The 27,035-nt window shown below is 41.2% G+C and overlaps 3 protein-coding genes across 5 annotated transcripts in view; 1 reads left to right on the forward strand and 2 right to left on the reverse strand.

The window, feature by feature from the left end:
• INTS13 (integrator complex subunit 13) overlaps nt 1–2,514 on the reverse strand; it is a 38,184-nt gene extending 35,670 nt beyond the window's left edge. For both annotated transcript variants that reach the window (XM_090043687.1, XM_090043686.1), the window contains exon 1: nt 2,273–2,514. The gene's annotated coding sequence lies outside the window, so the exon portion shown is untranslated. The remainder of the gene's footprint in view (nt 1–2,272) is intronic.
• Nucleotides 2,515–2,709: 195 nt separating this feature from the next.
• Nucleotides 2,710–18,126, forward strand: FGFR1OP2 (FGFR1 oncogene partner 2). Of its 2 annotated transcripts, none has more exons than XM_090043690.1 (6): nt 2,710–2,795; nt 6,450–6,586; nt 7,560–7,677; nt 9,970–10,112; nt 13,379–13,492; nt 16,322–18,126. In XM_090043690.1, exons 2-6 carry the CDS (start codon nt 6,452–6,454, stop codon nt 16,457–16,459), a joined length of 648 nt encoding a protein of 215 aa, XP_089899816.1. In that variant the 5' UTR covers nt 2,710–2,795; nt 6,450–6,451; the 3' UTR covers nt 16,460–18,126. The 2 variants fall into 2 exon arrangements, with proteins under 2 accessions (XP_089899816.1, XP_089899815.1); XM_090043689.1 differs by having other exon boundaries at nt 2,716–2,873.
• Nucleotides 18,127–18,370: 244 nt separating this feature from the next.
• TM7SF3 (transmembrane 7 superfamily member 3) overlaps nt 18,371–27,035 on the reverse strand; it is a 37,962-nt gene continuing 29,297 nt past the window's right edge. The window contains exon 12 of the mRNA XM_090043688.1: nt 18,371–26,964. Coding sequence (XP_089899814.1) covers nt 26,702–26,964 — 263 coding nt within the window. The 3' untranslated portion in view covers nt 18,371–26,701. The remainder of the gene's footprint in view (nt 26,965–27,035) is intronic.

Here is a 27,035-nt window from a genome sequence, read left to right on the forward strand (position 1 = left end):
TTGATAATTACTTCTATATTTAAAATCTATCTTTAAAACATAATTTCTTAAAATGAGTTAAGAGCAGGGGTTCCCAATGTTTGCGTGCCCAAGGGCACATCCGAATTTAAAAGAAAAAGCAGCAAGCCAATATCAAGGTAATTCCTGGATATGTCATTTGGGAGGGGAATAGTAAGCGTCACTCCATCACTGCATCAGTTAGCCCTACTCGGTCTCATTCTGGCAGCCGTTGTATACAGCCCGTGAAAATAATTTTGAAGTGTCGCTGTTCTGAGTTCAAAATCAGAAGTTACAGCATTTTTTGTTGGAATAATGATTTTTACTGATTGTGAAAATGTGTGCAGGCACCTAAATAAACCTCAAAGGGCACCACTGAGCCCACAAGCACTGTACTGGGAACCCACCGTACTGAGTCTTTCTAGCATAGAAGCTTTCCTCCAGTCTGTTAAATTTTGCAGTTGATATTTGTGAATTATCAGTTCCTCTGTTTCAGTATTATAGAGACATTAATTTTTGTTGACTCAGTCTTTGCACAACATAGGCATGAAGAACTTTTAAGATAGTATGAAAATGCAACTGTAATGTAAAAAATACTCCACAGGAACTTGGAAGCATTACATTATTTCCTGAACCCTATTTTTAAGTCATTGTTGGAAGTTGGCCATATTTCAAGTTGACCCTGTCCTTTAAGAGTCATACACAAGGCTGCTTCTGCTTCAACAAAACTGAGCGCAACTTGAAGAGTGCTACCAGAATGCTACACGATTCTCTCCCATTACAGATCTCTATTAGGCAGAGAGATTATGATTCCATTATAGATCACTATTCTCTCCAATTATAGATTAGCTTATACTGCTTATTTCTTGAATCTAACATGGACACTATTTATGACATTCTTCAGTGCAGACAAACTAAAATTTGATTTTTGCCACAGCTGTAATTTCAACATTAAAGGCACACAAGTTGTCTAAAGCGGCAATGAGATACTTAAATATGCCACATTGTGCATCTGACCTTAGATACTTACATTTTCCCCAAAGTTTGTATCCAGTTATGCCCAGGGAGCTAAAATTATTATCCTGGCCACAAAGTTGTACACAGGTTTTGCAAACCAATACAATTTTGAATTCAAACCTGGAGTCTCTTGTAATCTGACTTTTCAATTTATTCTGACAACAATACAATTTATTCTGACTTTTCAATTTATTCTGACAACAAGCTCTTCCATGCACCCAGAATGATTAGAAGGAAGAAAATAAAAAATAAAATTAAAAAAAAAAATCACCCATGTCCCTTTCTGTTCTGGGTGTAACACATATGATCTTTCTATTTGGGATCACTTGTGCTAGGCAGGTAACAAAGAAGTTTCAAGTCTTCTGTAACCTTTTTCTTAATCAGTTAACCAATGGAAAACCAGGAACAGGGCTAGTCCACAATCACCAAGCCTGTTAACCACTAAGAGCGCCTATACACATAAAGAAGGTACACTGTAATTATAGTGCATGGTAATTACTGCACTCCAGCAGACTCCAGCCTCACAGATATCAGCATCCCTGCACGGAAAAGTGGCAGTGGAGCACTTTAAACTAAAACTTGTTCAATAAGTTTTATGCTGGACTATCACGTAACATGCACCACAGAGGGTCTGCAAAGCCAGTCCCTGGTCCACCCAGCAACCTTCCTTGTTGGCTACTTGACTCAATGCTCTCTAATAATTGTTATTTTAAAAAATCAAAACAAGAGAGAGAGACAGAGAGCGACACATTCCCCTGGCAGCCTGACCCAGGGGCGGAGACGCTTCAAGACTTTCCCATCACTTGATCCTTTTACAATCTTCTCTCCAACGCCAGAAGAAAGGTGTTTGTGCCCGAAAGCTATCTTTTAATTAAAGAAATCTAGATGATCTAATAAAAGATATCATCTCTACCACGAGCCACAATTCTCATCAGTTGAGGCATTAAACTCGGTGCTTCACCAGACTCTCCCTCGGCCTGAAGAAGGGCATTTGTGCCCAAATGCTTGCAAAGAATAATTTTCCCAACTATTTAGGTGGTCTGATAAAAGCTATCACATCACCCAAAGAGCCTCGTCACCCCATACTTCAGTCGAAGCATCCAACACCCCCTTTAAATTTCCCTTAAAACGGTGGGGCCACCGTTAGCTCCGGGGGGGAGTTGTCTGGGAGGCGCTAGTGCGCATGCGCCGTTGCCCCCCACTCCCGGGCTGCGCTGCAACCAAAAAAGAGTTGTGGGGGACTTTCACTCCCTCTTACTTTTTGACCGGATCCGCCTCTGGTGCATAAGTCCCGGGGCCACTCGCAGGGGGGGAATGTCGCTCACAAGGGGGGCGGGGCGGCCAGGCGCCTGCCCTCCATAGCCTGCCCCACAGGCGCTGCGCGGGGAGGGGGAAGAGGCCGGTGTGAAATAGCAGTTAACGCTCCGACACCTTCACGGCGACACTGAGATCCCCAGGGCCGTAACTACACTCTCCCCAGCAGCGCCCCCTACCCCTCAGCTCGCCAACAGTCTCGCGAGACCTAGACCCTTCGGCCTAGGCCTCTCGCGCGATTTCGTAGCAAGTAGATTTGACCGCTCCGGAGGCGGGTATGGGATTTCGAAGTCTCGCGGAATGTGTTTGAAGCGGCTATTTAAAAAAAAAAAAAAAAAAAAAAAAAAAATCGAGGAGTGGGAGGTCTCGCGATAAGTGGCGCTCCGGCGGCGACTGCGGTTTGAGTGGGAGCGGCGGGGTGCACGGAAGCTCCACCCCTCCTGCCTATGGAGCTGCCTGGTGCCACGGTATGAGCGGCTCCCGCGGCCGCTGACCCCGATCACGGCCTGGCCTGGCCCAGGCTTTGCTGGCGCCACCAGGCATGAGTGAGTCGGCGGGGGCGGGGGTCGCGACCCGGATTTGGATTTGATGTCGCTGCAGGCCCGGTTGTCGCGGGGCCAGGACAGCCCAGCTGTGGGATGGAGCCGCGTGTGTCTGGGCTGGGAGACTGCCTGAACCGGACCGTGGGTGGGGGGGGGAAGAGTGTGTGTTTGGAAATCTCTGTGTGTGTAGAGAGAGAAAACTGCGTGTGTGTTTATATGCATATATAGACTTCATAAACATTAGGGTTGGAAGGGACCTCCCAGGATCATCGAGTCAAAGGATCCCAGCAGGATAAACGTCCAAACGTCTCTTAAAGGAGTCCAGAGTAGGTGCTTGCACCACCTCTGGTCACAGTCATTGCAGGCCTTGGGGCCTCAGACAGTAAAGAAGTTCTTCCTTATGTCCAGCCTGAAATGGTCTCAGAGGAGTTTGTGACAGTTTGACCTTGTCATCCTTGGGGGCATTCTGGTGAACACCCCTTAAATACTTATAGGCTATCTCTAGATTCCTTCCCCCCCCCCCACCAGCCTGCACTTTTCCAGGCCGAAGAGTCCCAATGCTTCCAGCCTCTCATCATAAGGCCTGTTTTCCTGCTCTTTGATCGTGTGCGTGGCTCTCTGGACTCTTTCAAAGAGAGAGTATATATGTGTGGGTATATACAACTGTGTATACACTAAGCTCTGTGTGTGTACATAAAATAGGCGGACAAAACTTGGGGTAGAGGTGATTATACACACATGCAGTTTCATGTGTGTAATTACACACAACGGTGTGCATGTGTATCTGTGGGTGTGTGTATCTGTGGGTGTACATGCACACAAACTAAAACGCAGCTGTGTGTGTGTGTATACACACACAACAGCGGGTGTATAGAAGCTCTGTGTATACATGCAGTTTTGTAAATACACAGCTTTTGTACACGTGTGCATGTTTACACAGCTTTTGTACACGTGTGTGCATATACACACATAGAACCATGTGTATGAAATTTGTGCGTGTATAAAACTATAAATAAAGCTCTGTGTGTGTATATATGTGTGTGTGTGTGTGTGTGTGTATGTATGTATGTATACACACACGTATAAAATAAAGCTGGATGTGGGTGTCGCTGTATAAATAAAACTGGCAGGGGGCTTATTGATAGATAAAACTGGGGAGGGGATATACATTTCATTAATAAGTTCCTGTCTGTGGACTGAGATGTATGCCTATTTCATGGTAAGACCTTCTTTGTTTGCAGTGTGCAGCCTAGACTGGTAACTAGACTTCTGTGTTCCTGCAGTAGGATGGTGCAGGCTTCCTGGTGGATGTGTTGGGCTCTGTCAAGGCAGGATGTGTGGCTTTGTTGCACAGGCTTTGCTAACTTCAGGGAACTTTTCTTTCTCTTGATATGTAGGTAGGGCAGAATTGATTACCTTACTAAAAAGTGGCAAATGAATTAGAAAATGTGCCATAATTGACAGTGATTGACAATGGACAAAAATACAGCTATATAAGCTCTGGAAAAAATGAATTTGCTAGTGTAAGCATTTTTCCAGTGTGTCTCAGGGAGATCTGTGGAATGAATTAAAGAGCTGTGTTTAAACTTAGCTTGGACTAACTTGGCTTTTCACAGCTCAGTCAACCATTGGGGAAAGCTGGCAAAGCTATGTGTATATGTGTTTTTTTTTCCTAGAAAGAAAATGAAAACAGAAACTAAAAAAAAAATCTATATGATTAAACCCTTTACATAGCTAATTAAAACTGAAGACTCTGATTTCCTCCTCTTCCCCCCCCACAGAAACTTAAGACACACACTCAACTTAAAGTGTTTTTTCTCAGTGGCAGTTTGTTGGCTAACTGGCCTTTTGTGCTTTTGAGAATTCGCCCCCTTGGTGAATGTCCTCTAAGCAGTTACGGAAGTAGTTTTCTGAATTGTTAGACTGTTCTCCAAGGCAGGTGGATTGCACTTTTCTCTAATGAGGTCTGTGGCAATGCCAAAATACAAACTTTGCTATTTTATTGTTGCCACTGTTCAGAAAAAAAATACATATTTTATTTGAATGGAAAAAGTGTCAGTTATTCTGCCAGCCTGAGAACTCAAGTGTGTCTGAAAAGACTCTTTCAAAATCTTTTAAAATAAAAAAGAAACAAAACTTAATCTGTGCCTAGGCTAGCCATGTAACACAACCAGTCAGGAAACTAATATTCTGGCATTTGAGTAGATGGAAATGTTTTGCAGGCTTAGCTGTAACCCATGCTTGGTCACACCTGCTGCAATTATAGATAATGTTTTAATTGAATGAACTACAGTCATTTCCTGTCCTAAATTGCTGTCTTGCTCTCAACTGCTGAAAAAGTTTCTGTTGTTTAAGTGTTTTCCATGTAATGATAGCTGAGGTCATTGTATTTAGACCTAAATTAAAATCTCCTCTTGATCTTTTAAAACATTTAAGTGACTTTAGTCATTTTAGCTGTCTCTTCTATACATGCAATTCATTAAAACAAAACAAAAAAAAACCTAAGACTCTCAGCATCTTTCACAGCATTAGATTTCCCCTTCCAGATATGTAGCTGCCATCTCAAAACAGTTGTGTGGTATGACACAAACTCAGATTTTTCAATATTGTCATCTTTTCCATTAACCTTTACAATGTTGCTGCTGCTTTTTCTTTTCCTCCACTCCTGCTTCTCACACACAGGCCAGGCATAAAGCATGCTTTCTCAACAACTTGGATCCTTGAAGTTTCCTTTGGCTCTTGTTCGTGGCTCATGGTCTTGAATTTTCAAAATTAAAGGTTACTCATAGAGATGCACCAGTACATTGGTCCGATATTGGATTGGTACTGATTATAAAGAAAATTGGTTGTACTGGAAATCGGCCCAATGGGGCTGATAACTTGGCTGATAAATGCCTGTGCATGCGTGTAGCACTCAGGTGGCAAGGAGCACAGCCAGCAGTGTGGAGAACTGCTTCCAGCTGGTAAATCTGTTGTGGTGGAAGGGGCATGGGGTTCTAGCGCACAGCTGCAGCCCACCTGCCCCATGCAGATCCAGGGGGCACACACTCACCTGTACCCTCCTGTGGTGTGCGCAGCCACGGAAGCTGCTTCCCCCCCCCCCCCCCAAAATGAGCTGTGGGTCTGTCCCACACCATGCCTCGCCCTGTCTGGGCAGCGCCTGCCCCTGTCCCCTCCCTCGGGGAGGGGGTGAGGGGGGGTTGAACTGCCCCCAACACCCCTTCCCTCACCACAACAGACTTACCAGCTGGAGGTGGCTCTCCACGATGTATCAGAAATTGGATTGGTATCAGCCAGTATGCTTCCTTCAAAATCATAGATCAGTATTGGCCCCAAAAATCTCTATCAGTGCACCACTAGTTACTCAGTTGTTGGGGTATGAGAGTTGCAAAATGTTCTTGTTTCCATAAAAGAAAACAAGGTTTTGAATATTTCTCCCTTTTTGCTGATGAGGGAGAGAATGTATCCAAGAGCTACAGAATAAGTTTAAAAATTTGGACATTGCAGGTATAACTAGGATTGTACTATTATATGATAAGTAGTGCTTGCTTTTAAAGTGATATATTTACAATTTTTTAGAAATGAGTTGCACAATTGAGAAAGCCCTAGCTGATGCCAAAGCACTAGTGGAGCGGCTAAGGGAGCATGATGATGCAGCAGAAACTCTTATTGAACAAACTACTGCTCTCAACAAGCGGGTAGAAGCAATGAAACAGGTTTGTTTTTAATTTGCTGACTCATTTTAAAAAGTGAAGAAACAGCTAGTCAGTCTTAATGGTGATATGGGTAATCTTGAATGCTGTTAACTTAGATCACTCTAATTTAGATACCTCTTCTATTGACATTCTAGATGGCTGCCATATGAGTATGAACTCTTTAATGAAACAAGTCTTTTCTCAGGTTGGTTACTGTGATCCTGTGAACAAGTTTTGTTCTTAAGATTGGGACTAAAGTAACCAATGTATATGCTTAAAGTTAAATATGTGCTTAAGGGTTTGTAGAATTGTTTTTTATATAAAACTTGTACAAAATTATGATGTCTGTAGGTTTCTCTTCCCCAAAGTGCGTATTCTTTTATTAGCTCAGACATCCAAAATTAATCATACTGAGACTTTTATAAGCATGCAGTCTTATTTTCTCTTGCTGCATGTTATCTTTCTACTCTCTCATCATCTGAGTCAAATAGCTAGTTCAACTGATTTTTTTTTTTTCTAGTGAGTAACAATTTTCATTTTCTGTTTCCTAATGAAGGGGTATCACTAGCTTCAACTTCTACTAAATGATGGGGTAAAACAAGGTTCTCTGGTATTAATTAGAAAGATCATCCTGTCATATGACCTAGCAAGGTAGTAAAAGTATAGATTTTTCATGACTCTAGATGAAGGTAGCATTGTTCCATTTGAAGTGAATTTAGCATGGTCAAGATACTGTCACTGTACTCTTAATTTGGAGACCAGTTAGGAGACATTGTTCTTGCAGTCAATTTTGGTATATGCAGTATGTTCTGTACAAAAAGCTATCCTTAAAATTAGTTCCAATGAATTGTTACTTTAATTATATAACAAGTATCTCAAATGTTGTTAATATTGGACCCAGATGCTAAATTTTAAATTATATTAGTCACTGTTGATAATTGCTTACATTCATATACATATTATTTTTTTAACATGACTGTTGAACTCTAATTAGTATCAAGAAGAAATTCAAGAGCTTAATGAGGTAGCAAGACATAGGCCTCGGTCTACCTTAGTGATGGGTATCCAGCAGGAAAACAGACAAATAAGAGAACTGCAGCAGGAAAATAAAGGTGAGGTTTAATATTTTATTTTTGGAGGGGGGGAAAGTGTTGCCCTGAACCCATGAAATTTGGACTGGTATGTCTCTAGTTTTATCAGCATAAGTTGTCCCCAAGAACTTCTTCCTTCTGATTTTAGATTTTTCTTAACATAAAATCAGTCATAATGTAGTTGCAAACTGTGACATATAGAAAGTTTGGCTCTGTCAAAATGGTAAGTAAAAATTCAAATGTGTTTTGCCTTATTATGAAATGGCTTTGCTTGTACTTTTTCCAGAGATCTAATGCTCTTAGTTTTTAAACCAGGTAAAAAGATGAATATCATCCATTCCTATTAAATTTAGTATATTTAGTTTGCTGCCAAGAAAAAATCTTTATTTTTTCTATTTATCACTGATACCATAAAACTGACTTCTCAGAAGCCTTAACAGCTGGCGCCATGTATTAAAATGCTTTGCCATTCTTGATCTTAAATTTTTGGTAGTTTAACATTTTTATGTAGACATACTTTTCACAAAGTTACAGGCCCAGCAGTAGCCTAATTTGCTTCCAGATAGAGCTGTACATAAAATATCTCATACAGAGATAAGGTCGCCACCCTGTTCCAGCCACTTTATTCCTCTTAAAAGAGGCTTTCAAAGCCCTAATTGTAGCTGATCAAGAATGTTATCAATGCAGATACACTTGGAGAAGCTTGCCATATGTGGTCCTCAATCTCTGGTGTTGGGTCACCTGACCCATGGAGTTTCGTACCGGTTGGAAAATTTTAGCAGTGGCACTGCTGCCAAATTTCCAGGCCCGTGGGAAGCCCCAAAGACTGGCTAGCGTGGCCTCATATGCAGGATTGGGTGCATAGGATGGTATGGGGTTGGGCTGTGCAAAGGTTCAGTAGTTGGTTCAATTTGGAGGAAATTTGGCCCAATTCGGGGACCTGAATCTCTGAATTGAATCGGGAGACGAATTATAAGCTCTGAATCAATTTGAAGCATCCAAATTGAATTGGAAAAGGTTTGGCAATTTGGCCATAGATTAAACAGGCAACTGACACAGGTGCCTCCAGCAGGTAAATCTGTTGGCGTTGGGGGAGGGAGGGATTGGGATTGGGGCTGAGACAAGCTTCCCAGCTGGGGCAGGGGCATGGGACTTGAGGAGGGGGGCACAGGATGTGGGCACAGCAGTGTACAGAGTGGGGGCTATACCTTGTTGCCACTTGCTCAGCCGAGGAGGAGGAGCGGATGTGGGCGCAGCTTGCTCTGGGTGGAAGGGGGCAAGCAGCAGCAGGGCATAGCCCCTACTCCCTTGCGCTGGCTGTCAAGCAGTGGCAGTGCTTGCTCGTTTGTGCTGGCTGGCAAGCAGAGGCAGCACTTGTGGGCCCTCTGCCCCCATGCCAGCTGGCAAAGGGCAACGGCACAGGGCACCCACGCCCAGCACTGATGCAGGTACGGCAGTGCTGAGAACAGGGGCTCTGCCCTGCTGCCTCTTGCCCAGTTGGTGCTGGGCAGGGGGGTGTGATGCAGGCACAGTTTACTCTGGGCGGAAGGGGGCAAGCAGCAGCAGGGCATAGCTCCTGTTCCCAGCGCTGGGAGCAGGGACTCTGCTGCTGCTGCTTGCCAGCTGGCACAGAGATGCACAGGATGCAGGGACAGCAGTGCTGGGAGCAGGGGCTATGCCCTGCTGCCACTTGCCCTATTCTGCTCGGAGCAAGCCACACACACATCAATCCCCGCCCCCGCGCGCGCTGGCTAGGCACATGGCAGCAGGGCAGAGCCCCGGCTCTGAATGTTGTCACACTTGCATCCCACACCTGCGCCCCACCCCCCTGCCTGAGTAACACCCCCCTGCCCTGGCTGGGCAGCTTGTCCCAGCCCCAATCTCTCCCTCCCCCATGCCCCTTTCTTCCCTACCACCCCAACAAACTTACCAGCTGGAGGCAACTATGTCATCTACCTGTTTAGCCTATGGCCGAATCTCCAAAGCGATGCCAAATTTTTTGGATCTGATTCGGCCAAATTGAATAACGACAGTGATTCTAATCTCCAAATTGAACTGCTGTTCTCTGAATCAGCTGAATCCAAAGTGAATACTTGCCGGGCCTAGTGTGGGCCTTATCCTGGGTGCAGAGCTGGTGCCACACCACTTAGCTGGCCTTCAGGGCCAGAAGACTGAGCACTGCTGTTACAGAGGGAGGAGAGGTGGCACATTGACTAAGTGTTTGTTTCAGGTTCCTCAAATTGAAGGATTCTTTGTATATCTTTAGTCCACCCCTATTCAAATCTGAATTAACTTTTTAAATTATTTTGGCAGAACTACGTACATCTCTTGAAGAGCATCAGTCTGCTTTAGAACTTATAATGAGCAAGTATAGAGAGCAGATGTTTAGGTTGCTCATGGCCAGCAAAAAGGATGACCCAAGTGTAATCATGAAGTTAAAAGAGCAACATTCCAAGGTAATGTGTCCTAATAAAAAATATAAAATGCCTTCATTTTCTATTTCCTTTTTATGTTAGAATGTTTATTAACAGTTCTCAAGTTTTACATTGCACTCTACTAAAATGTAGTTCAAACAGATTTTTTGTCCACTAGATGCTGGGGATATGTATTTAAGTAGTCACCAAAGAGCATATTATTACCACAGTCTTTTTTAATTTGCTTTTTTGGCCAGACCAAAAATGAAAACTGCTGTACCATATTGCAGGTTGAAAAGTGAAAGTCAAGTATTAATTTACAGCCAGCTCTATGTGGACTAATGACACTTATAGCTTTTGTAATCAGTGCTGGGCTGGCAAACCTGCCTTTTTAGAACAGGAAAGGTGAGCGTCATTTAGTTCAGTATTCAGTGATTTTTATTCCAAAGCGAGAAAATCTTAGTTCTTAAATATTAAAAGAAAAACAAACTTCTGAATATTGAATAACCAGACTTACCATTCTCCCCAAAACACCTCCTTAGCACTGATCAGAAGTGTTGTGGAGTAATCCTTGCTTTTTTGGATTTTGGGTGAAACTAAAGTTGCCAATATCTTTGTGAGCTGCTTGATGCCCCTAGAAAATGTAAAGGGGAGAGAGTTATTAAAATTAACAACAACAACAACTGCTCTTGGTAAGGTTTATATGAGGATTTGTTGGCCTTAGTTATGTTGGTCTACTTTGGCATTTTTTTAAAGAAAAGTATGGTTCAGCCTTTTAATATGTACTAGCAGAAGGTGATACATAACTATTTTAAAAGATTAATTGGAAGGTATAGAAAATATCACATTGTAGTCTTTTGAAAATGACTGTGGTTGAACAAATAAATCACTTCATAATAAGTGGAAGATACTGTAGAACAGGGAGTTTTCAATGCCTGGCCAGACAAAGCTCCTGGTGCCAAAGTCCAGCCTGCAGGGCTCCCCATGCATCTGGGGCCCTAGAGCTAGATCAGGTGTGCCAAGTCAGTGTACAACCCAGCCCAGCGCACAGGGACAGCATGGGGTCCGTAGGGCCCAGTCCTGGTGCACCTGAGACGGCTGAGGCTGTGCAGGCCCAGTCTTGGCACACAGGATCTTATTCAGCCCACGGACTGACCCTGCACCACTCTTCTGGCCTGTGGGGCCAAAACATTAAGCGTCACTGCTGTAGAATGTTAAATTTTAGCTTATGACTTGCGTTTAACATAGTAAAGCACTTTTAGAAACTTAGACTGGTTTCCTAAATATTTTGTAACAATTATAAAATAGAACAAAACACTTATTTGTATAATCTTTGACTGTGTCTTTTAAATAATAACATACCTGTTAAGTGAGTTGAAATTGCCATATTGGGAAAATGATTTCCAACTACAAGACCCTGCTTCTCTGACTATTTACCTGTTCATTTAACTTCAAATGCATAATATTTTCTTGAAATCAATGAAACTAACTTCTTGTATATACATTATTTTGTATATAAGAGCTTACAGAATTGGGACTTAAATGTGCAGTCTTTATTCCCTAAATAATTTGTAAATACTTGTTCTCTTAAGAAATATTGCGTCAGAAAAAATAGTGGATTGGATCATACAAGTAAATAGAATAACCAGCCTTTTCAAATTGGTTTCACTGACAAATAAAATGGTGAGAGTCCTCTTTGTTATCTGCAGTTTTGTTTTGTTGTTTGGGGTTTTTTTAACCCAAGGATTAACTGGAAACTTTAAGTAGCAGCCTCTGTGGGACAAACTTCAGATGGAACATATCTGAATAGTTCAATCAGAAATTTAAAATGTGAATATTAGTATTGTATCACTTCACAAAAAGTGGGTTTAAAGGTTTTTAAAATGTAGATATTAGGCACTAATCTAAAATTCACTAGAACGTAGAATTTCTTTTGAAGGAAAGTGTTGGTATACAGGTCTAATTCAGAAGAATGATTCTAGATGTATCTAACAAACTGTCTCTACTTCTGAATTGTCCCAAGAGTATACTGTTAGGGCAAGTACTCCTTTAGGCTTCGTGCAATACTTTGGGTTCAACTCCCTTTCCCATGGAGGATTTGTGCTGGGGGGTGATAATATTTCTAATTTAAGTTGCCTGGAATTTCATTCTGCACTTTCCACTAATCTTTACAGACAGAAAAACAAAGTAATTTTTCAGTGCGGTAAAAATTGCTCCACACTTGGTGCCCAAGGAATTAATCTTGCTGTTACCAGTGAACAACATTTTCCCAAGAGGCACCCATCAATCAGCCTGAGCACTTGCTTACTGAGATCTAGTTAATGGATTGCAGAAAGTGTTTGGGAAAAACAATTTTGCATTCAAAATTCAACAATTTATATTGATTTCACCAAAATGTTTAGTGTTTAGTAATTGTCTTTTTAAATAAATGTGCTAACAAACTTGCTGCAAACTGAAATTTAACTCATTTTGCTGCTAGCGGGGACTTTAAAGGGTTAAAATTGTTAGAAAACTTAATTTAATAAAATTAGCAAAGAAAAGCAAATAAAAAAAATTTTTGCAGCTATTTGGGGCTAGATCCATGGACTTAAGATGCCATGACATTGAGTTACAGTATTCAACTCTGAAGTGATTTCTTTCTCCAGACTAGAATCCACAGCCTTGAGTTTAGCTCAGTATCTCCCTATCCAGTGCATGGGAGAGAGCACAACAACAGTGCAGGGTTTCAGAGTAGAGAGCTGCCTAAGCTTGCTCATAGGTAATGCAGAAAGCAGGAGCATCTTCCTGAATTTTTGCCCTTTTTCATGACTTGGATGTCTCTAGATATAGTTTTTATTTGCTCGTTACAGTCCTCACCAAGGACCGAGACTAGATTTAGTAAAACTCCTTTTAGTTAAAGTGGTTAAACCTATATCTCCCAGATTTCTGGGGCGGCTTCCTAACCACCGAGTTGTCTTCACCCTTAAAACATTCTTCCCACTCCTTCCCTCCCTTGCCCATTGAATTTCTTTCTGCAAAGTGGTCCTGTGGGAAGACTCACTGGGCCAGAGCTGGGAAGTACCTTCCCAAGGGGGAGTATGGCTCTGTAGCCTCATAGTTGAGGTACTTGCCAGACAAAGGAAGTCTAGGTTCCAGTCCATGCTGAGGCTGTTCAGATTGCATCTCTTTCCCAGTCACTGTTTAAACAGCCTTTCTCAAACTCAAACTGAATAAGTTACCAACACCCTATTCTGTTACTATTCAGTTTATAGTTTTGCTAATGCAGGGAGCAGTATTAAAACTTTTTAAAAATTTTTTTATGGTCTTAGGAGCTACAAGTGCATGTGGACCAAATTACAGAAATGGCAGCAGTAATGAGAAAAGCCATTGAAATTGATGAACAGCAGGCTTGTAAAGAGCAGGAACGTATTGTTCAGCTTGAAGTAAGTATGTAATGAGAGAAGCTTTGACAGCAAGTTGTGACTTTTTCCAAACTGCCATATGTTATGAGGGTAAATCTGTTATAGCTTATACTTCCAAAGGAAGTTAGTCTTTGTGTAGCATTTTTAGGAAAGAGTTGTGTGACATGCCTAGACACAAATGTTCTGAAATGCAGTCATGCTGCCTTGTTCAATGGTTTGTTCTAGTATAAGGCTGTCTTTGACTAGCTGTTGTAACTTGCATCCCACTGGAATGAAATACAGGCAGTCCTTGGACTTGCGACACAATTGGTTCCTGAAAACCGTGTCTTTAGCTGAAACGTTATGAGAAAATTGTTCCAAGTTACAAGAAACAATGTTATAAATGGGGGATTGGTTCCTGAACCAAGGCCCAATACCCTATTTTCACCAAAGTACCCCAGAATTTTGTACTTGATCAAATTATAGATGAGTAATATAGCTACATTAATGTGTTTATGTTGTAAATAGCAGTCATTGATTTGGAAGGACTTCTTTGAGATGACTTTGCTGGACTTTCTGAAAGGCTCTTGGTTGGACTTTTTGAAGGGTTTTTGGCTGGAGTCTTCTCAGGAGTCTTGGCTGCACGTTTTTCTGGAGTCTTCTCTGCTTTGTTAAAGAAGGTGTCTAAGGAAGTTTGGACAGATGTTCTCCAGGGAGATGAGCAACGCAGCGAAATTGTTCGCTGGCGTGGCAGGGCATAGCATTGGATCAAGCGTTGTAAAGCCGAAACTGACGTCATAAAGTTGAAACAATGTTTCTAAATTGACGCCTTGCAAGTGCAAAACGTTGTAACTCGAAACGTAAGTCGAGGACTGCCTGTATACCTGTACTTTATTGACTCTGTCTTGCACTTTAGCTCCTATTATTGCAGATAAACAACAACAAATAATTTTGGGCAAAGTGTCTGGAATGTTTGAAAGTGTGTGTGCATGTAAAATGATATGTACATATTCATATATACATTTATTTATATCTAATTTCACACACTTTCAAACATTCCAGAAACTTTTCCTGAAATTATTTTGGTTGTTTGTTTGCAATACTAGGTGCTGAGATGTAAAACTCCTTGTGTTTCTGTGTAAATATATAAATATGAGACTATACACAACAAAGACTATGCTTAGCTGGGCAGTGAGGATCACTCTTAGCTATATCCGTGTCTAGGTTTTTATCAAAATACACCATCTTTAAAAAAGGGAGCTTGTGTCCTTGCCTGTGTGTTCCTCTAAAATAGCATTAGTAGATCGCTGGGACAGCCCCAGGATTTTTTATTCGTAGATACTAGGGTCAGAAGGGACATCAACAGATCATTGAGTTCGACCCCCCTGCCTTGGCAGGAAAGAGTGCTGGGCTCAGATGACCCTAATCAGATGCCTATCCAACCTTATTTTAAAGATCCCCAAGGTAGGGGAGAGCACCCTGCCCCCCTCCCCCCCCTTTGGAAGCCCAATCCAAATTTTGGCCACCCTTATTGTGAAGTTTTTCCTGATATCTAGCCTAAATCTGCTCTCTGTCAGTTTGTGACCATTGTTCCTTGTTACTCCAAGAGGCGTCCTGGTGAATAGAGCATCTCCGATCCCTTGCTGCATCCCCCTAATGAATTTATAGATCACCTCTCAGCCTTCTCTTGCGGAGGCTGAAGAGGTCCAGGTCCCTAAGTCTCTCCTCATCAGGCTTGTCCTGTAAGTCCCTAACCATACGAGTGGCCCTCCTCTGGACCCTCTCCAGTCTTTAGTTCAGGCCTTCTTCCCCCAAATCTTCTTTCAACTGCTCCAGTTGTCTGCTTTGAGTCCTAATCTCTCCTTTAATGTCCAGACTATACAAAGCTTTAACAAAGCCATTTTATTTTTTCCATCAGTTTTTACAATGTCCTATACTATCTAGCTTAAAGCTAAGGAACTATTTATCACTGAATTCATATTTTAACATCCACTAGTACGTTATAAAATCCTTTTGCAAAGTCAATAACTTGGCTCCTTTAACTTCCCATTGCCACATTTAATTTTGCATGGGAAAGGATTCTTTTGGTTTTCAGTATAAACTTCTGTTCTATAAAAGTACTTCTGTTGGCACAATTGCCTTCCAAATCCCAATCTAGTTCTCCCTTCACATTGCTCTTTTGGTATACTTACTTGGACAAGAAAGACTAGTTAGTTATGCCTTCCCAGTAGTGCCTTCTGATTTTTATCTTGCAATGAGTTTTTCAGTGTCTCATGTTTTACCTGAAGCTGCAGCTCCTGGAAAATAGTAAAGACGAGAATCTTGACTTTCATTTTTCAGAAGAAAAAAATAGTTTATAGTCTTCAAGACTTTAGAAAGAAGCTTAGAAGCAGTACCTGCTTTCTTGGCCCCATAGGATGCACACAAACAAAAATGCAAGTCTTCAGATTTAAAAATCATGAGTTTTGAATGTGTGGGACTGGTAATGCTGCTTTTTTATTAAGTACTAGCAAAATCCTTTGTTGCAGGAAGTGGTTTTAAAACTGTTCATATTGAGTGGAGAGAGAAAATCCAAGTCTTGTCACTTTTATTTAGCTTTTTAGTTTTTTAAGTTAGATATCCTTTTCTTATCCACCTTGGTGTATTGTACTCTTTCCTGATACTTAAGGTAGATATTCCATACAGCAAAAAAATTAGTCCTAGTTCATGTGACATTTGAATAGGAGCTTTTAAAACCTACTTCGTGCATCTCAAAAGTGTTGTTAACAACAAATACATTGTTTTTCTGGTTTGGGCGGGGTTGGAGGTGGTCCCAGTATTTTACAGGAGTTAAGTCTGTCTCTCTCTCTCTCTCTCTCTCTCTCATTGTAGCATGAAAATAAAGGCTTGAGAGAGATCCTTCAGATAACCAGAGAGTCCTTTCTGAATATGAACAAAGATGATGCATCTGAAAGTACATCTTTGTCAGCATTAGTAACGAGTAGTGATCTGAGCCTAAGGAAGAGCTGAAGATCCTGTCAAGTCAAAAAAAATTTAATTGCACACTTTACAAATCAGGGGTCACTTGTCAAGCACTTGTTACTGAATAGGGCACCGATTTCTATTTGTTTGGGTTTTTTTATACTGTGTGAAGTACATTAAAACTGGAATCTTAAATCAGTAGCACCAGAGTAGTTTTTCCTGAACCTAATTCTGATGAGAAATTGGCTAATGCCATTACTGAGATTTGAAATTACTTTGCAATAAGTACTTGGAGGACAAGCTCTAAATTCATATTTAATTTAAATTTACTGTTTATGAAAAGATGTATCTGTCTAAATAAGGTAAGATTTCATGAGTCTTGACTAAGAGTTATGAAAATAACTAGTAGCCCTTTTGAGTTGTTCTCAGTATTTTTAGTAAAGTAAATATTTTCAGATCTGCCTTTCACAACAGATTGATAATGGAAAGGACACCATCTAAACCCCAGGTGAAACCAGTGGAAGTGTTTCTTTTGGCAGCTGAGAAATCCCTATTAAAAATCTAATCCCTCGCACCTTTTATGAGTTAGAAAATATTTAACCTAAAATGATACAGGTTAGTACCACTGGGAACAAAAAAATATCAGTAGCATGCGTACTTGTACTTTGAGATTTTAAATTTATAATTTTGCTTGTAGCTGCAGTATGTTCTGCTTTCATAAGAGCAGTTCTTTTTGGATACCCATGCAGTAGTATCTAAGGAATTCTATTCAAATACACTTTTTGTAGTCACTAGATGCAATTTTAAACTTTTTTTTTTTTAGTAACATTGAGAGCACAGCACCTTATTCTGTATTAGTAATTCACCTTTTGAGTAGTGGGGAAAGGATTCAGTTGTTCCAAACTGTAAAGAACTAGCACACTTTTCCATTCTGTGATTGGATATTTATCCATTGTTATTCAGGAAGATGCAGTTTAGACGCGCAAGCTGAAGATGGCAGGCACGTAGCTTGTGGGGGGAAAAAACTACTGTTGAGAAAATTGATCTCCTACGCTACTATAATCTGCATTTTTAAGTTTCTGGTATTCACAAAAGAGGGAGATTATCTAAGTTACTTTAAAAACTAAAGTTTCCAGGTACAAATCCATTTGTAGGGAAAAGTGTCCTTCTTACTGAGAATTTCACTAAATGACATCAACAACAGGGGATGCTTGCTTTGTGTGAGGATTAAGGTGGTACCTCCTGATTCTAATTGTTAGCATCAGTGTGGGAGAAGAGCTGTGGGTGTTGGGACACCTGTATGTGAAGTTAACTACCTACCTTGCTTTTGCCCTTTTCAAACGTTTGTCTTACTCTTATAGGGAAGTGTTTAAAAAAAAAAAAAAAAAGAGAGAGAGAGAGAAATGTCCTTTTAGACTTCTTGTGCATGGCTTCCCTGGCTATAAACACATTCACAAGAGATTTCACCAAAATGATTGTGTGTGTGTGTAAACCGTATCTAAGTTTGAATATTTTGACTACTCAGACCTCACTTAGTAAAAGTATTTTTAATTCAGCTAGACTGCTACTCAAGTTCAGTTTAGTAAATTGGATTTCAATTGAAAGAATGCGATATCCTTTAAATGTCAAGCGATCTTTTTTTTTTAAACATTTTTCCAATAATGTAATGACCTTCTAGCCCATGTAGGTAAATATTTAGCATAGTACAAATGTTTCAGACCTGAATTATCCATGCCTACTAACTTGATTTATAAATAATTCAACATGTATTACACTGGTGCTGTTAACTCTTCCTATAACTTTGAAGGTTAAAAATGAGCAAGACGGGGAAAGAGATGGTTATCACAGCTGTTGATTTATTTATTTTTCATTATTATTATTTTTTCCTGTCAGAATTTGATAACTCGATCAGTGAATATAGTAAACTTGTAAACTAGTTGTTCCACTGACTGTTCAACTAATAGGAGAGAGTTCCTTTTAATAGCTAATTTACAATAGCCATATATGAAACTCCAAACTTCCCCAAGAGTTTCTCTCATATTTAAAAAAAAGACCAACCAAAACCCTATAACAATAGGAAAGACCACTGACTCTCATTTTAGAGTGTTTAGTGAGATGGCATCCTTGCTCGTTTCTGGGTTTAGTAATATAGGTAGGAAAAACTAGACATTATAGGATGTCTGTTTGATGACTTCAAAGCTGGTTGTTACAACAGTTCTATGAGGGAAAATTTATGCAAGTGTACTAGCTCAAGCATAAAGTCTGCTTGGCCACTACTACAATCTCAAATGCCGCATGCATGCTATACATGAATTCAGTTTTGCACCTCAGATGCAAAGCGATAAAATATTCTAAAAACCAAAAGCAAAATCACATAAAATGAACAAGTTTGTTGCTGTCATCCCTAAAAGGGCTTTTTACTTTGAAACCTGGAGGATGAGAATTGTTCATCGTGCAGTTGACTAGTATGTACTGTCACTTATTTTATGCAGGAGAGGAGGTTTTGTTTTATATATTTATTTTTTTAAAATCCAATTTCCAGGGTTGCATAGCAAAAGTCTTAAATGTGTGGCACTTTTTTCAGGTTGCTCTATTATGAAACAATGCTTGATTTAGTGTTTTTGTAAATAAAAAATGTGATTTAACTTATCTGTTTGTCTTCACATGTTTGATATTTTTCCCCTTCCCTTCCCTAAACAAACCTAATCATTCTTGGGTTTTAAAGAACTCTCACACTTGTGGAGTGACTATTTTTCATCACATGCCCATTATTTTTGAAATGCAGATGCTTGAAATGAATTTATGGCTAGAATTGTGTACTGTACAGTAAACTTATTTTATCAATAAAGTTGACTGAAAACTTTACTGTCTCCATGAGTAAAAGCAATGTTTATTTTCGAGAAGCATTTCTCAACTGTAGGACAGGTACCAAATTACAGCCTTTTAAAAGTTGGGTTGGGGGGCTGCAGTGGGGGGGGGTGAAGGGCATGAGCAGGGCTGGGGGCCTGTCATGAAGGGCATGAGCAGGGCTGAGGAGGGCTGTGAGGAGCCTTAAAAGCCCCAAAAGCCATGGTTAAAATTAATCGGAGAATTTGTGATTTTTCTTTTATCAGGTTAAACCAGGATCCCTGGTGATTAATATCAAACCACATTCTGTTGAATCCCATGTAAGCATGTTATGTTGCAGGATAATAAAGCTGGCCAGCTTCTGCAAATCTGAAGTCCAGCTTGAAATTGAACTGACTAGTTTACAACTAGTTTCCTGTAGATATCAAAGAATCATTTCTGCATCTTAAATATAATGCAGTAGCTTTTTGCATAGCCAGCAGCAGTGGCAGGAGGAAATATTTGTGGGGGGGTGCGGGGATGCTTGGGTACAGTGCTGCAGCCATGTGGTGCTAGAGGAGTGGAGTTTGAGGGGGGTGCTAGGCCCCCTTAGCCCTGGCCTTCTGCTGTCTATGGTAGCCAGTAAAAGTTAAATTTCAAGGTTCTTTATTTCTATATCAGCACAGAAATAACTTCAGTTACTAATAATCAAAATATGTGGCCTGTTTACAAGTAATGCCATATAGAAATGTTGGATGGGTACAGGATTTAGTTTTGTAATTCAAGCTAGAAGTAAGTTGGAATGTACCAATAAATCTTAAGATGGAATTTGGCTATGCTGATAGTGCCTAATGTCCATTTCAAAATGCACAGAATTAATTCACATTTAACAGCAGCCCAATGTTAGTGGTTCCAGGAAGATACTAGTTCGGCAGTAATATTAGTGAAGCAGAAAAGATTTAATGAAGGACCAAAAAAATAAAGGCAATGCTATTGCAGAAAACTGCTAACATATGTTTAATTGATGGTATGGTATTCAGGTCATGATAGAAAAACTAGAAAAGAGGGAATGCTTATGCTCTATAAATAACTGGCTAAACACAAATGTCTTCAGGACTGCTACTAGGACAAGGCCATATCTTGTATTAAATAAACTTAAAACTACAATAGCAAAAAGGTTGAAAACTAAGGGAAAGTCTACAGTTAAGACTGTCAAAAGGATGTAGTTAGCCTAAACTAGAAAAAAAAAACATAAGGGGAAAGACACAGCTATGTAGGAATATAAAACAGGACTACTGGAAGTCTGTTGTTCTACTGCTGGTCAGTGCTTTTGGGTTTCTTTTAATTATCGTAAACTGACAGTAACTTTAGTTTGGTAGTGGGGCAAACTTAAATTGCTGCTGCTAGCAGCAATTTAAAGTGGTGTATAGGAATCTCCACTCATCTGCCTGCCCTGTAACTGTGTGACCTGAAGTCTTAAGCCAAATCAGTGAGTTGTTGTATATGTATCCCACACTGAGTTGGGAACTGAGTAATTCCCTACAAGTTGCCCAATGATTGAGTGTACCCACTGCTGGTAGAAAGCCCTCCTTGAAGGCCATGCTTTCTCTACCTTGCCAACCTGGTTCTCCAAAGCTTAAGAACAGCAAGTTTATTTCATGCTGCATCAGTTGCTAGAAAAAGGCCTAGGTTTTAGGCACAACTCAGTTGGACAACAGCAATGTGGTTGATACTGACAGTCTTAACAGGATCTTGGTACCAGGGCTGAAGTTTTAATTATTTAGTTACATTTCACAGGGACAGTCTGCATTCATAGTCAATTTGTGGTCAGAAGCTGCTCCCAGGGATTTTTAGTGAACTGTTAGATCAGCCTTGCAAACTGTTTTAAGTTTTTTAATATGCAATAGATTTTATCCAACATGGTGAAAGTGGGTTTGGGAAAGGTGCATTTACTGGATGTTTATGATGCTCCGGAATTGAGCCACCCATCTTTTTTTTTTTTCATAACTAAACTTTTGTTTCAAGTTGGCTCTAGCTACTGCTCAAGTTTAGTATTTGTCTGTTCACCATTAGCTTTACAGCCATGAGTGCCACAATGTTTTCTTAAATGAAAGCTGATACTAAAATGTACTCCTTATCTATTTGAACAGCAGATTACAGGGATATTTGAATCCTGTCAAAGGCATTACCAACAGGACCCTTTTTTACCTCTTATCCAGTAGTAGCCTTGATTAACGATGGCTAGAATACTGGCTATATTCCAGCTCTCCCTCCTCCAAAAGAAGGAAGGAACCAGAGATGCAAGTGTTCTTGAATTGATCCATTTGGTTTTGTCCTAAGCAAAAAAAAAACCTCCCATGACTTAGTGCTTTAGTTCTATCACAGCAGGGGGCACTAGAAATGAGCATGCTTATACCTATAGTACTTCATACAGCTGTTGGGTCCTTTGTTTTGGTTTCAGAAGGGGAGCTAGAAAAGTGAACATTTTAAAAAGATTATAATATAAGAATCAATTCAGGGATTCTGTATTGTGGCAAAGGGGGTCTTATGGGCAGCAGACAGCACAGCACTAGCTAGTATGTCTTAAGCTGTGTACACAAGTTATTATCTCTTACATTTTTCATATAGAAGAGTTCAAAAGTAATTGGTTTTGACCATACTGAAGTATAACCTTCCCAAGGTATGGTCCTCAAGCTTTATCAGAATGGATAAAAGGTGGCATTACTCTGCATAACTAGTAATTGTTGTCAGATCACTGCATTGCATCAGCCTCTGCAGATGGAGGGGATGCTTATATTTTATCCAAGAACTCAAAAAGATTAGACCACTCACCTACAATATGGGAAGCTTCAGGCTCAGCTCCTCCTGAGATTTTAACCCACTTCTGAGTGTCCTAACGATCAAAAAATAAGTGGTCTGTGGTAGAAGCACTTCAGTGCCTTTTTCGCAGGAATTGGGTATAGACTGTTCAGTCATTGCATACATTATCCTAGGCAGGCAAGCAATGGCTCCAGGCTACAGCTTGGATTGGAAGAGGTTAGACCTGTGTTTCTGGTCCAGTGACTTAAGATTCCCTGCTCTGCCTTAACTTGCTGAAGTAGAATGTAGAGTTTATTTAAATCAAAAACTAAAATTTCCAATCTTTAAAAAAGATTGTTTACAGCCAAGGCTGCAACTGAACTCCAACTAGCTTCAGGCATCAAGGACAACAAAAAGTCCTTTTTCAGATATGTGGGGAGCCGGAGGAAAAGCAAGGGCAAAGTTGGACCTCTGCTAAACCAGATGGGGCAACTGACAACTGACGCCCAGGAAAAAGCCAACCTATTAAATAGGTACTTTGCATCAGTCTTTCATCAGTCACATGGGATGCCCATGCCTGCTATGGGACAGGGAAATCTGGGTGAAGGGAATCCCCTACCCTCCATCAATGCTGACTTTGTGAAGGAACACCTTGAGAAACTGGATACCTTCAAGTCAGCTGGCCCTGACAACCTGCACCCCAGGATACTCAACGAGCTGGCAAGCGTCATAGCCCAGCCCCTGGCACGGATCTTTGAAAACTCCTGGCGCTCTCGTGTAGTGCCTGAAGACTGGAAGAAGGCCAATGTGGTGCCGATCTTCAAGAAAGGGAGGAGAGTGGATCCAGCCCATTAGCCTGACTTCTATCCTGGGGAAGATCTTAGAAAAGTTTATTAAGGAGGCCATCCTTGAGGGACTGGCCCAGGCTAACATTCTAAGGGACAGCCAGCACGGATTTGTTGCGGGTAGGTCTTGTTTGACCAATCTTATTTCCTTCTATGACCTATCACCTGGACAAGGGAGAAGAGATTGATGTCATATATCTTGACTTCAAAAAAGCTTTTGATCTGGTATCCCATGATCACCTCTTGGCCAAACTGGCCAGTTGTGGCCTTGGCTCCACCATGATCCGCTGGCTGGGAAATTGGCTTCGTGGTCAGACCCAGAGGGTTGTGATTGATGGCAGTCACTCATCATGGTGCCCTGTGATCAAGGCTCTGTCCTGGGACCCATACTGTTCAACATCTTCATTAATGATGTAGACATTGGAGTCAGGAGTGGACTGGCCAAGTTCGCCAATGACACCAAACTTTGGGGCAAAGCAGGTGAAGATAGGCAGGTGATCCAGGCTGACCTGGACAAGCTCAGCAAATGGGCAGACAAGAACCTCATGGTGTTTAACACAGAAAAATGCAAGGTTCTCCACCTTGGGAGGAAAAACCTGCAGCACCCGTATAGGCTCAGCAGTGCTACGTTGGTTAGCACTACAGAAGAAAAAGACTTGGGGGTCATCATTGACCACAAGATGAACATGAGCCTGCAATGCGATGCTGCAGCTAGTAAAGCGACCAAAATGCTGGCGTGCATCCATAGATGCTTCTCAAGCAAATCCCGGGACATCATTCTCCCCTTGTACTCGGCCTTGGTGAGGCCGCAGCTGGAGTACTGCGTCCAGTTTTGGGCTCCACAATTCAAAAAGGATGTGGAGAAGCTTGAGAGAGTCCAGAGGAGAGCCACATGCATGATCAGAGGTCAGGAAAACAGATCTTACGATGACAGGCTGAGAGACATGGGACTCTTTAGCCTGGAAAAGCGCAGGCTCAGGGGTGATCTGATAGCCACCTATAAGTTTATCAGGGGTGACCACCAGGATCTGGGGGAATGTCTGTTCACCAGAGCACCCCGAGGGATGACGAGGTCGAACGGTCACAAACTCCTGCAAGACGGTTTCAGGCTGGACATAAGGAAGAATTTCTTTACTGTCCGAGCCCCCAAGGTCTGGAACAGTCTGCCAGCGGGGGTGGTTCAAGCACCTACATTGAACACCTTCAAGAGTAAATTGGATGCTTATCTTGCTGGGATGCTATGACCCCAGCTGACTTCCTGCCCTTTGGGCAGGGGGCTGGACTCAATCTCCTGAGGTCCCTTCCAGCCCTAATGTCTATGAAATCTATGAAATCTTTTCAGTCTCCTTTTTCCAAGGAATTGTCCAATTAAGTTGTAAGCAGTTCCAATCACATACTCCTGTTTTATACGGCACTGAGTAGCTGTCATCTCAATTGGGACCTCAAGTTGTAATTGTAAGAATGCAATCCCACCTCATCTTTTGAAGCTGCACAAGAAATGCACAGAATGCAGGGATGCATGCAGCAGTCAGAATGGGTTCAGGCCATCTGCATACCCAAAGCATCTCAAGATCAGACCCTTTTGATTCCACAGCCTGTTGAAACATCTTTATTATAAAAAGATAGAAAATATTTGAGTTAAATCTGTTTCTCTCTCTCTCAATGCTGAGCTTGGTAATTATAGAAACAAGATAAACATGTTTCAGAGTAGTAACACACCAAAATAAGTGTTTGCTACTTTGGCCACTGTATGTGGCAAAGTTATGCTCTGTATTATCAGCCCTATAAGGCAGTCAAAAAGCACCAGGTTGGTATATAACATGGAGGTAGGCCTCCCCTTCCCCTAGGTGAGCTGTGGGGAACAGTGTATTTGGAGTCAGATCCCCAGCAGGTAGAGATCAACATGGCTGTTGAGTTCCACCTAGCTTTACCACTTGAGAATCTGGCCTTTAGCAATCAAAATAGACTTGATCTTTACCTTTACCTCAGGTCAGCCTTAAAGATGAACATGCCATGGAGTGAAAATTAAGAAAAGTTGGCCTTTGAAATTGTTCTTGTTAGTATTAAAATGGTCTTGATATCAAGACCTCAAAAAGAAAAAAAGGAAAAAAAGGCTTTATTAACAAGTTGGGAGGTTGCGTGGCTCACAACTGAAGTTTGCTTGGGTGACTTCGTATTGTACTGTTAGTGGTGGTTTCATTATAAATTATTCTGTAAAGATTTTCGTTGGAGCAAGAATGGTCAATGCTATTTGCTACACACATGGTAGAGGTATAAGGGCAATGGAGGAAAAAGGAAAACAAAGCCACTTGAATAAGCAAGATGGGGCCCTAGAAGGTAAGATGCTGCGGTGATAGCTTTAAGAAGTGTGACATCACTATGTACACACACAAAAAAAAGTGAAGGACAGTTGGACAGTTTTTGGAGTGGAGGGGGGGCTGGAGGAGAAAGTCCTGTGTTTAAGTGATCTACAACTATGACACTCCTTTCCACTGTTCAGAGGAAATACAAGTTTTTAGTGATTAAAGTAGAGAAATACAATCATGGTCCGTGGAGTAGTAAGGTGGTCCTAGAACTCCTTTTAGACAATACTTTAATTTGAGTGCATGCTGGTGAGAAGGCAGAGTGCAAGAAAAGGCTACATATTTGTAGCCAGCAAGGTTTCAGGTCAACACTGTAAGCTGTTCATACCTCTTTCCCAACGGCCCCCTCCCCCCCAAGGGAAAATAAAAGCATTGATTTTAGAAATCATGTCTCAAAGTTCAAGATATGCTGGAGGGGGTTCTCTTTTCTGGAGGTACTAAATCAGGTTGTCTAATAATTAATGCAGGTTAACAATGCTTTCACTTTCTGATAATTAAAACAAGGCCATTCTTTCTTGCACATGGCAAGGAATAACAAAAAAGAAACTCAAATAAAAGAAGAGGAAAAAAAACCATCAGGAAGCAGGTAAAAGGGCAGGAAAACTTTTGTGTTCTATTAGCAGCCATCATCTCTGTACAGTACTACTAGGCATAGACCAGATGAACAGCTTGCTACAGAAGTGATATCAAAACCAGCTTAAAGCAAGGGCAGCAAGAGCTTCTCTTATTCCTTCCCAGATCAAGAGCCTAGTTCTTGAATCTAGGCACACAGGAATACAGAAGCATGAATCTAGTGCAATTTAAACTCACAAGTTTCTTGGTAGTTTATCATGGTTCAACAACAGTTAAAAAATAGTTCTTGTGTTTAGAGATGTGGGTTTTGTACCCATTTTGAAGGTTTAATAGGCAATGACACTGCAGTTAAAAAAGGTACTTCCTTCAATGTATAGGCTTCAGCATCGTTCTTTCCTTGCATGTTAAGCACAGAATGTGTACATTCATTAGGAACAGAGATAAGTATTTTGGATGGGATTTTTGCAAGACAAGGGTAGAATTCTGACACAGCACATTTTGATCACAAGGAACTTTCTTACATTTTTTTTAGTCTTAGTCTTGTTGTACCTGCACATTAAATATTTCAAAAGACAAGACAAACACCTTGGTCATTGCACTCTGTGTACTCCAACCTTAGTACAAGCTCTCTACAGCCAGCAAGAGTTGCATAGTAGAGTAGGGCAAGTGAACCATTTAAAAAAAAACAAACAAAAAAAAAAAGTGGCATAGGTTAGTGTCCAATACACCATTTATCTTCCATGTCCAGCACACTGTCTCTGAAGCAGCACTAGGCAATAAGAACAGTCTAGCACTGCTGGATGGATGTCAGTCCACAAACATCCTTAGCCCAGTAAATTCTTAGAGCCCTTTTTAGCTGATGTCACCAGTGTTGGGTCAGTCAGTCAAAGGAGTAGTGGAGTTCTTTCCCCAGCTGCTTGCTCTTTCCGGAAGAGTTCCCCAATCTGCAATAGTTTGTTATGGATCCTCTCTCTCAGTGGAGGGACATGGTGGCTGGGATCCAGGATATTGGTGCTCCTACGCTCCCTTTCTCGCTTCCAGATCCGATAAGGGTGTGGTGGGAAGGGTACCTCGCCTCTTTCTCGGCGAAGCTGCACTGTTACTCCGCCAAGTGCCAGCATTGCCCAGACTGCCAGGATGATAAAATCTATAAGGGAGAAGGAAGACATTAATTCCATTGTAATGGCACCAGCAAGACAGGATTCCTCTCCTCCTGTC

This window comes from Crocodylus siamensis, chromosome 4 (genome assembly GCF_052110815.1).
Source record: "Crocodylus siamensis isolate JL-2025a chromosome 4, ASM5211081v1, whole genome shotgun sequence".
Lineage (NCBI taxonomy): Eukaryota > Metazoa > Chordata > Crocodylia > Crocodylidae > Crocodylus > Crocodylus siamensis.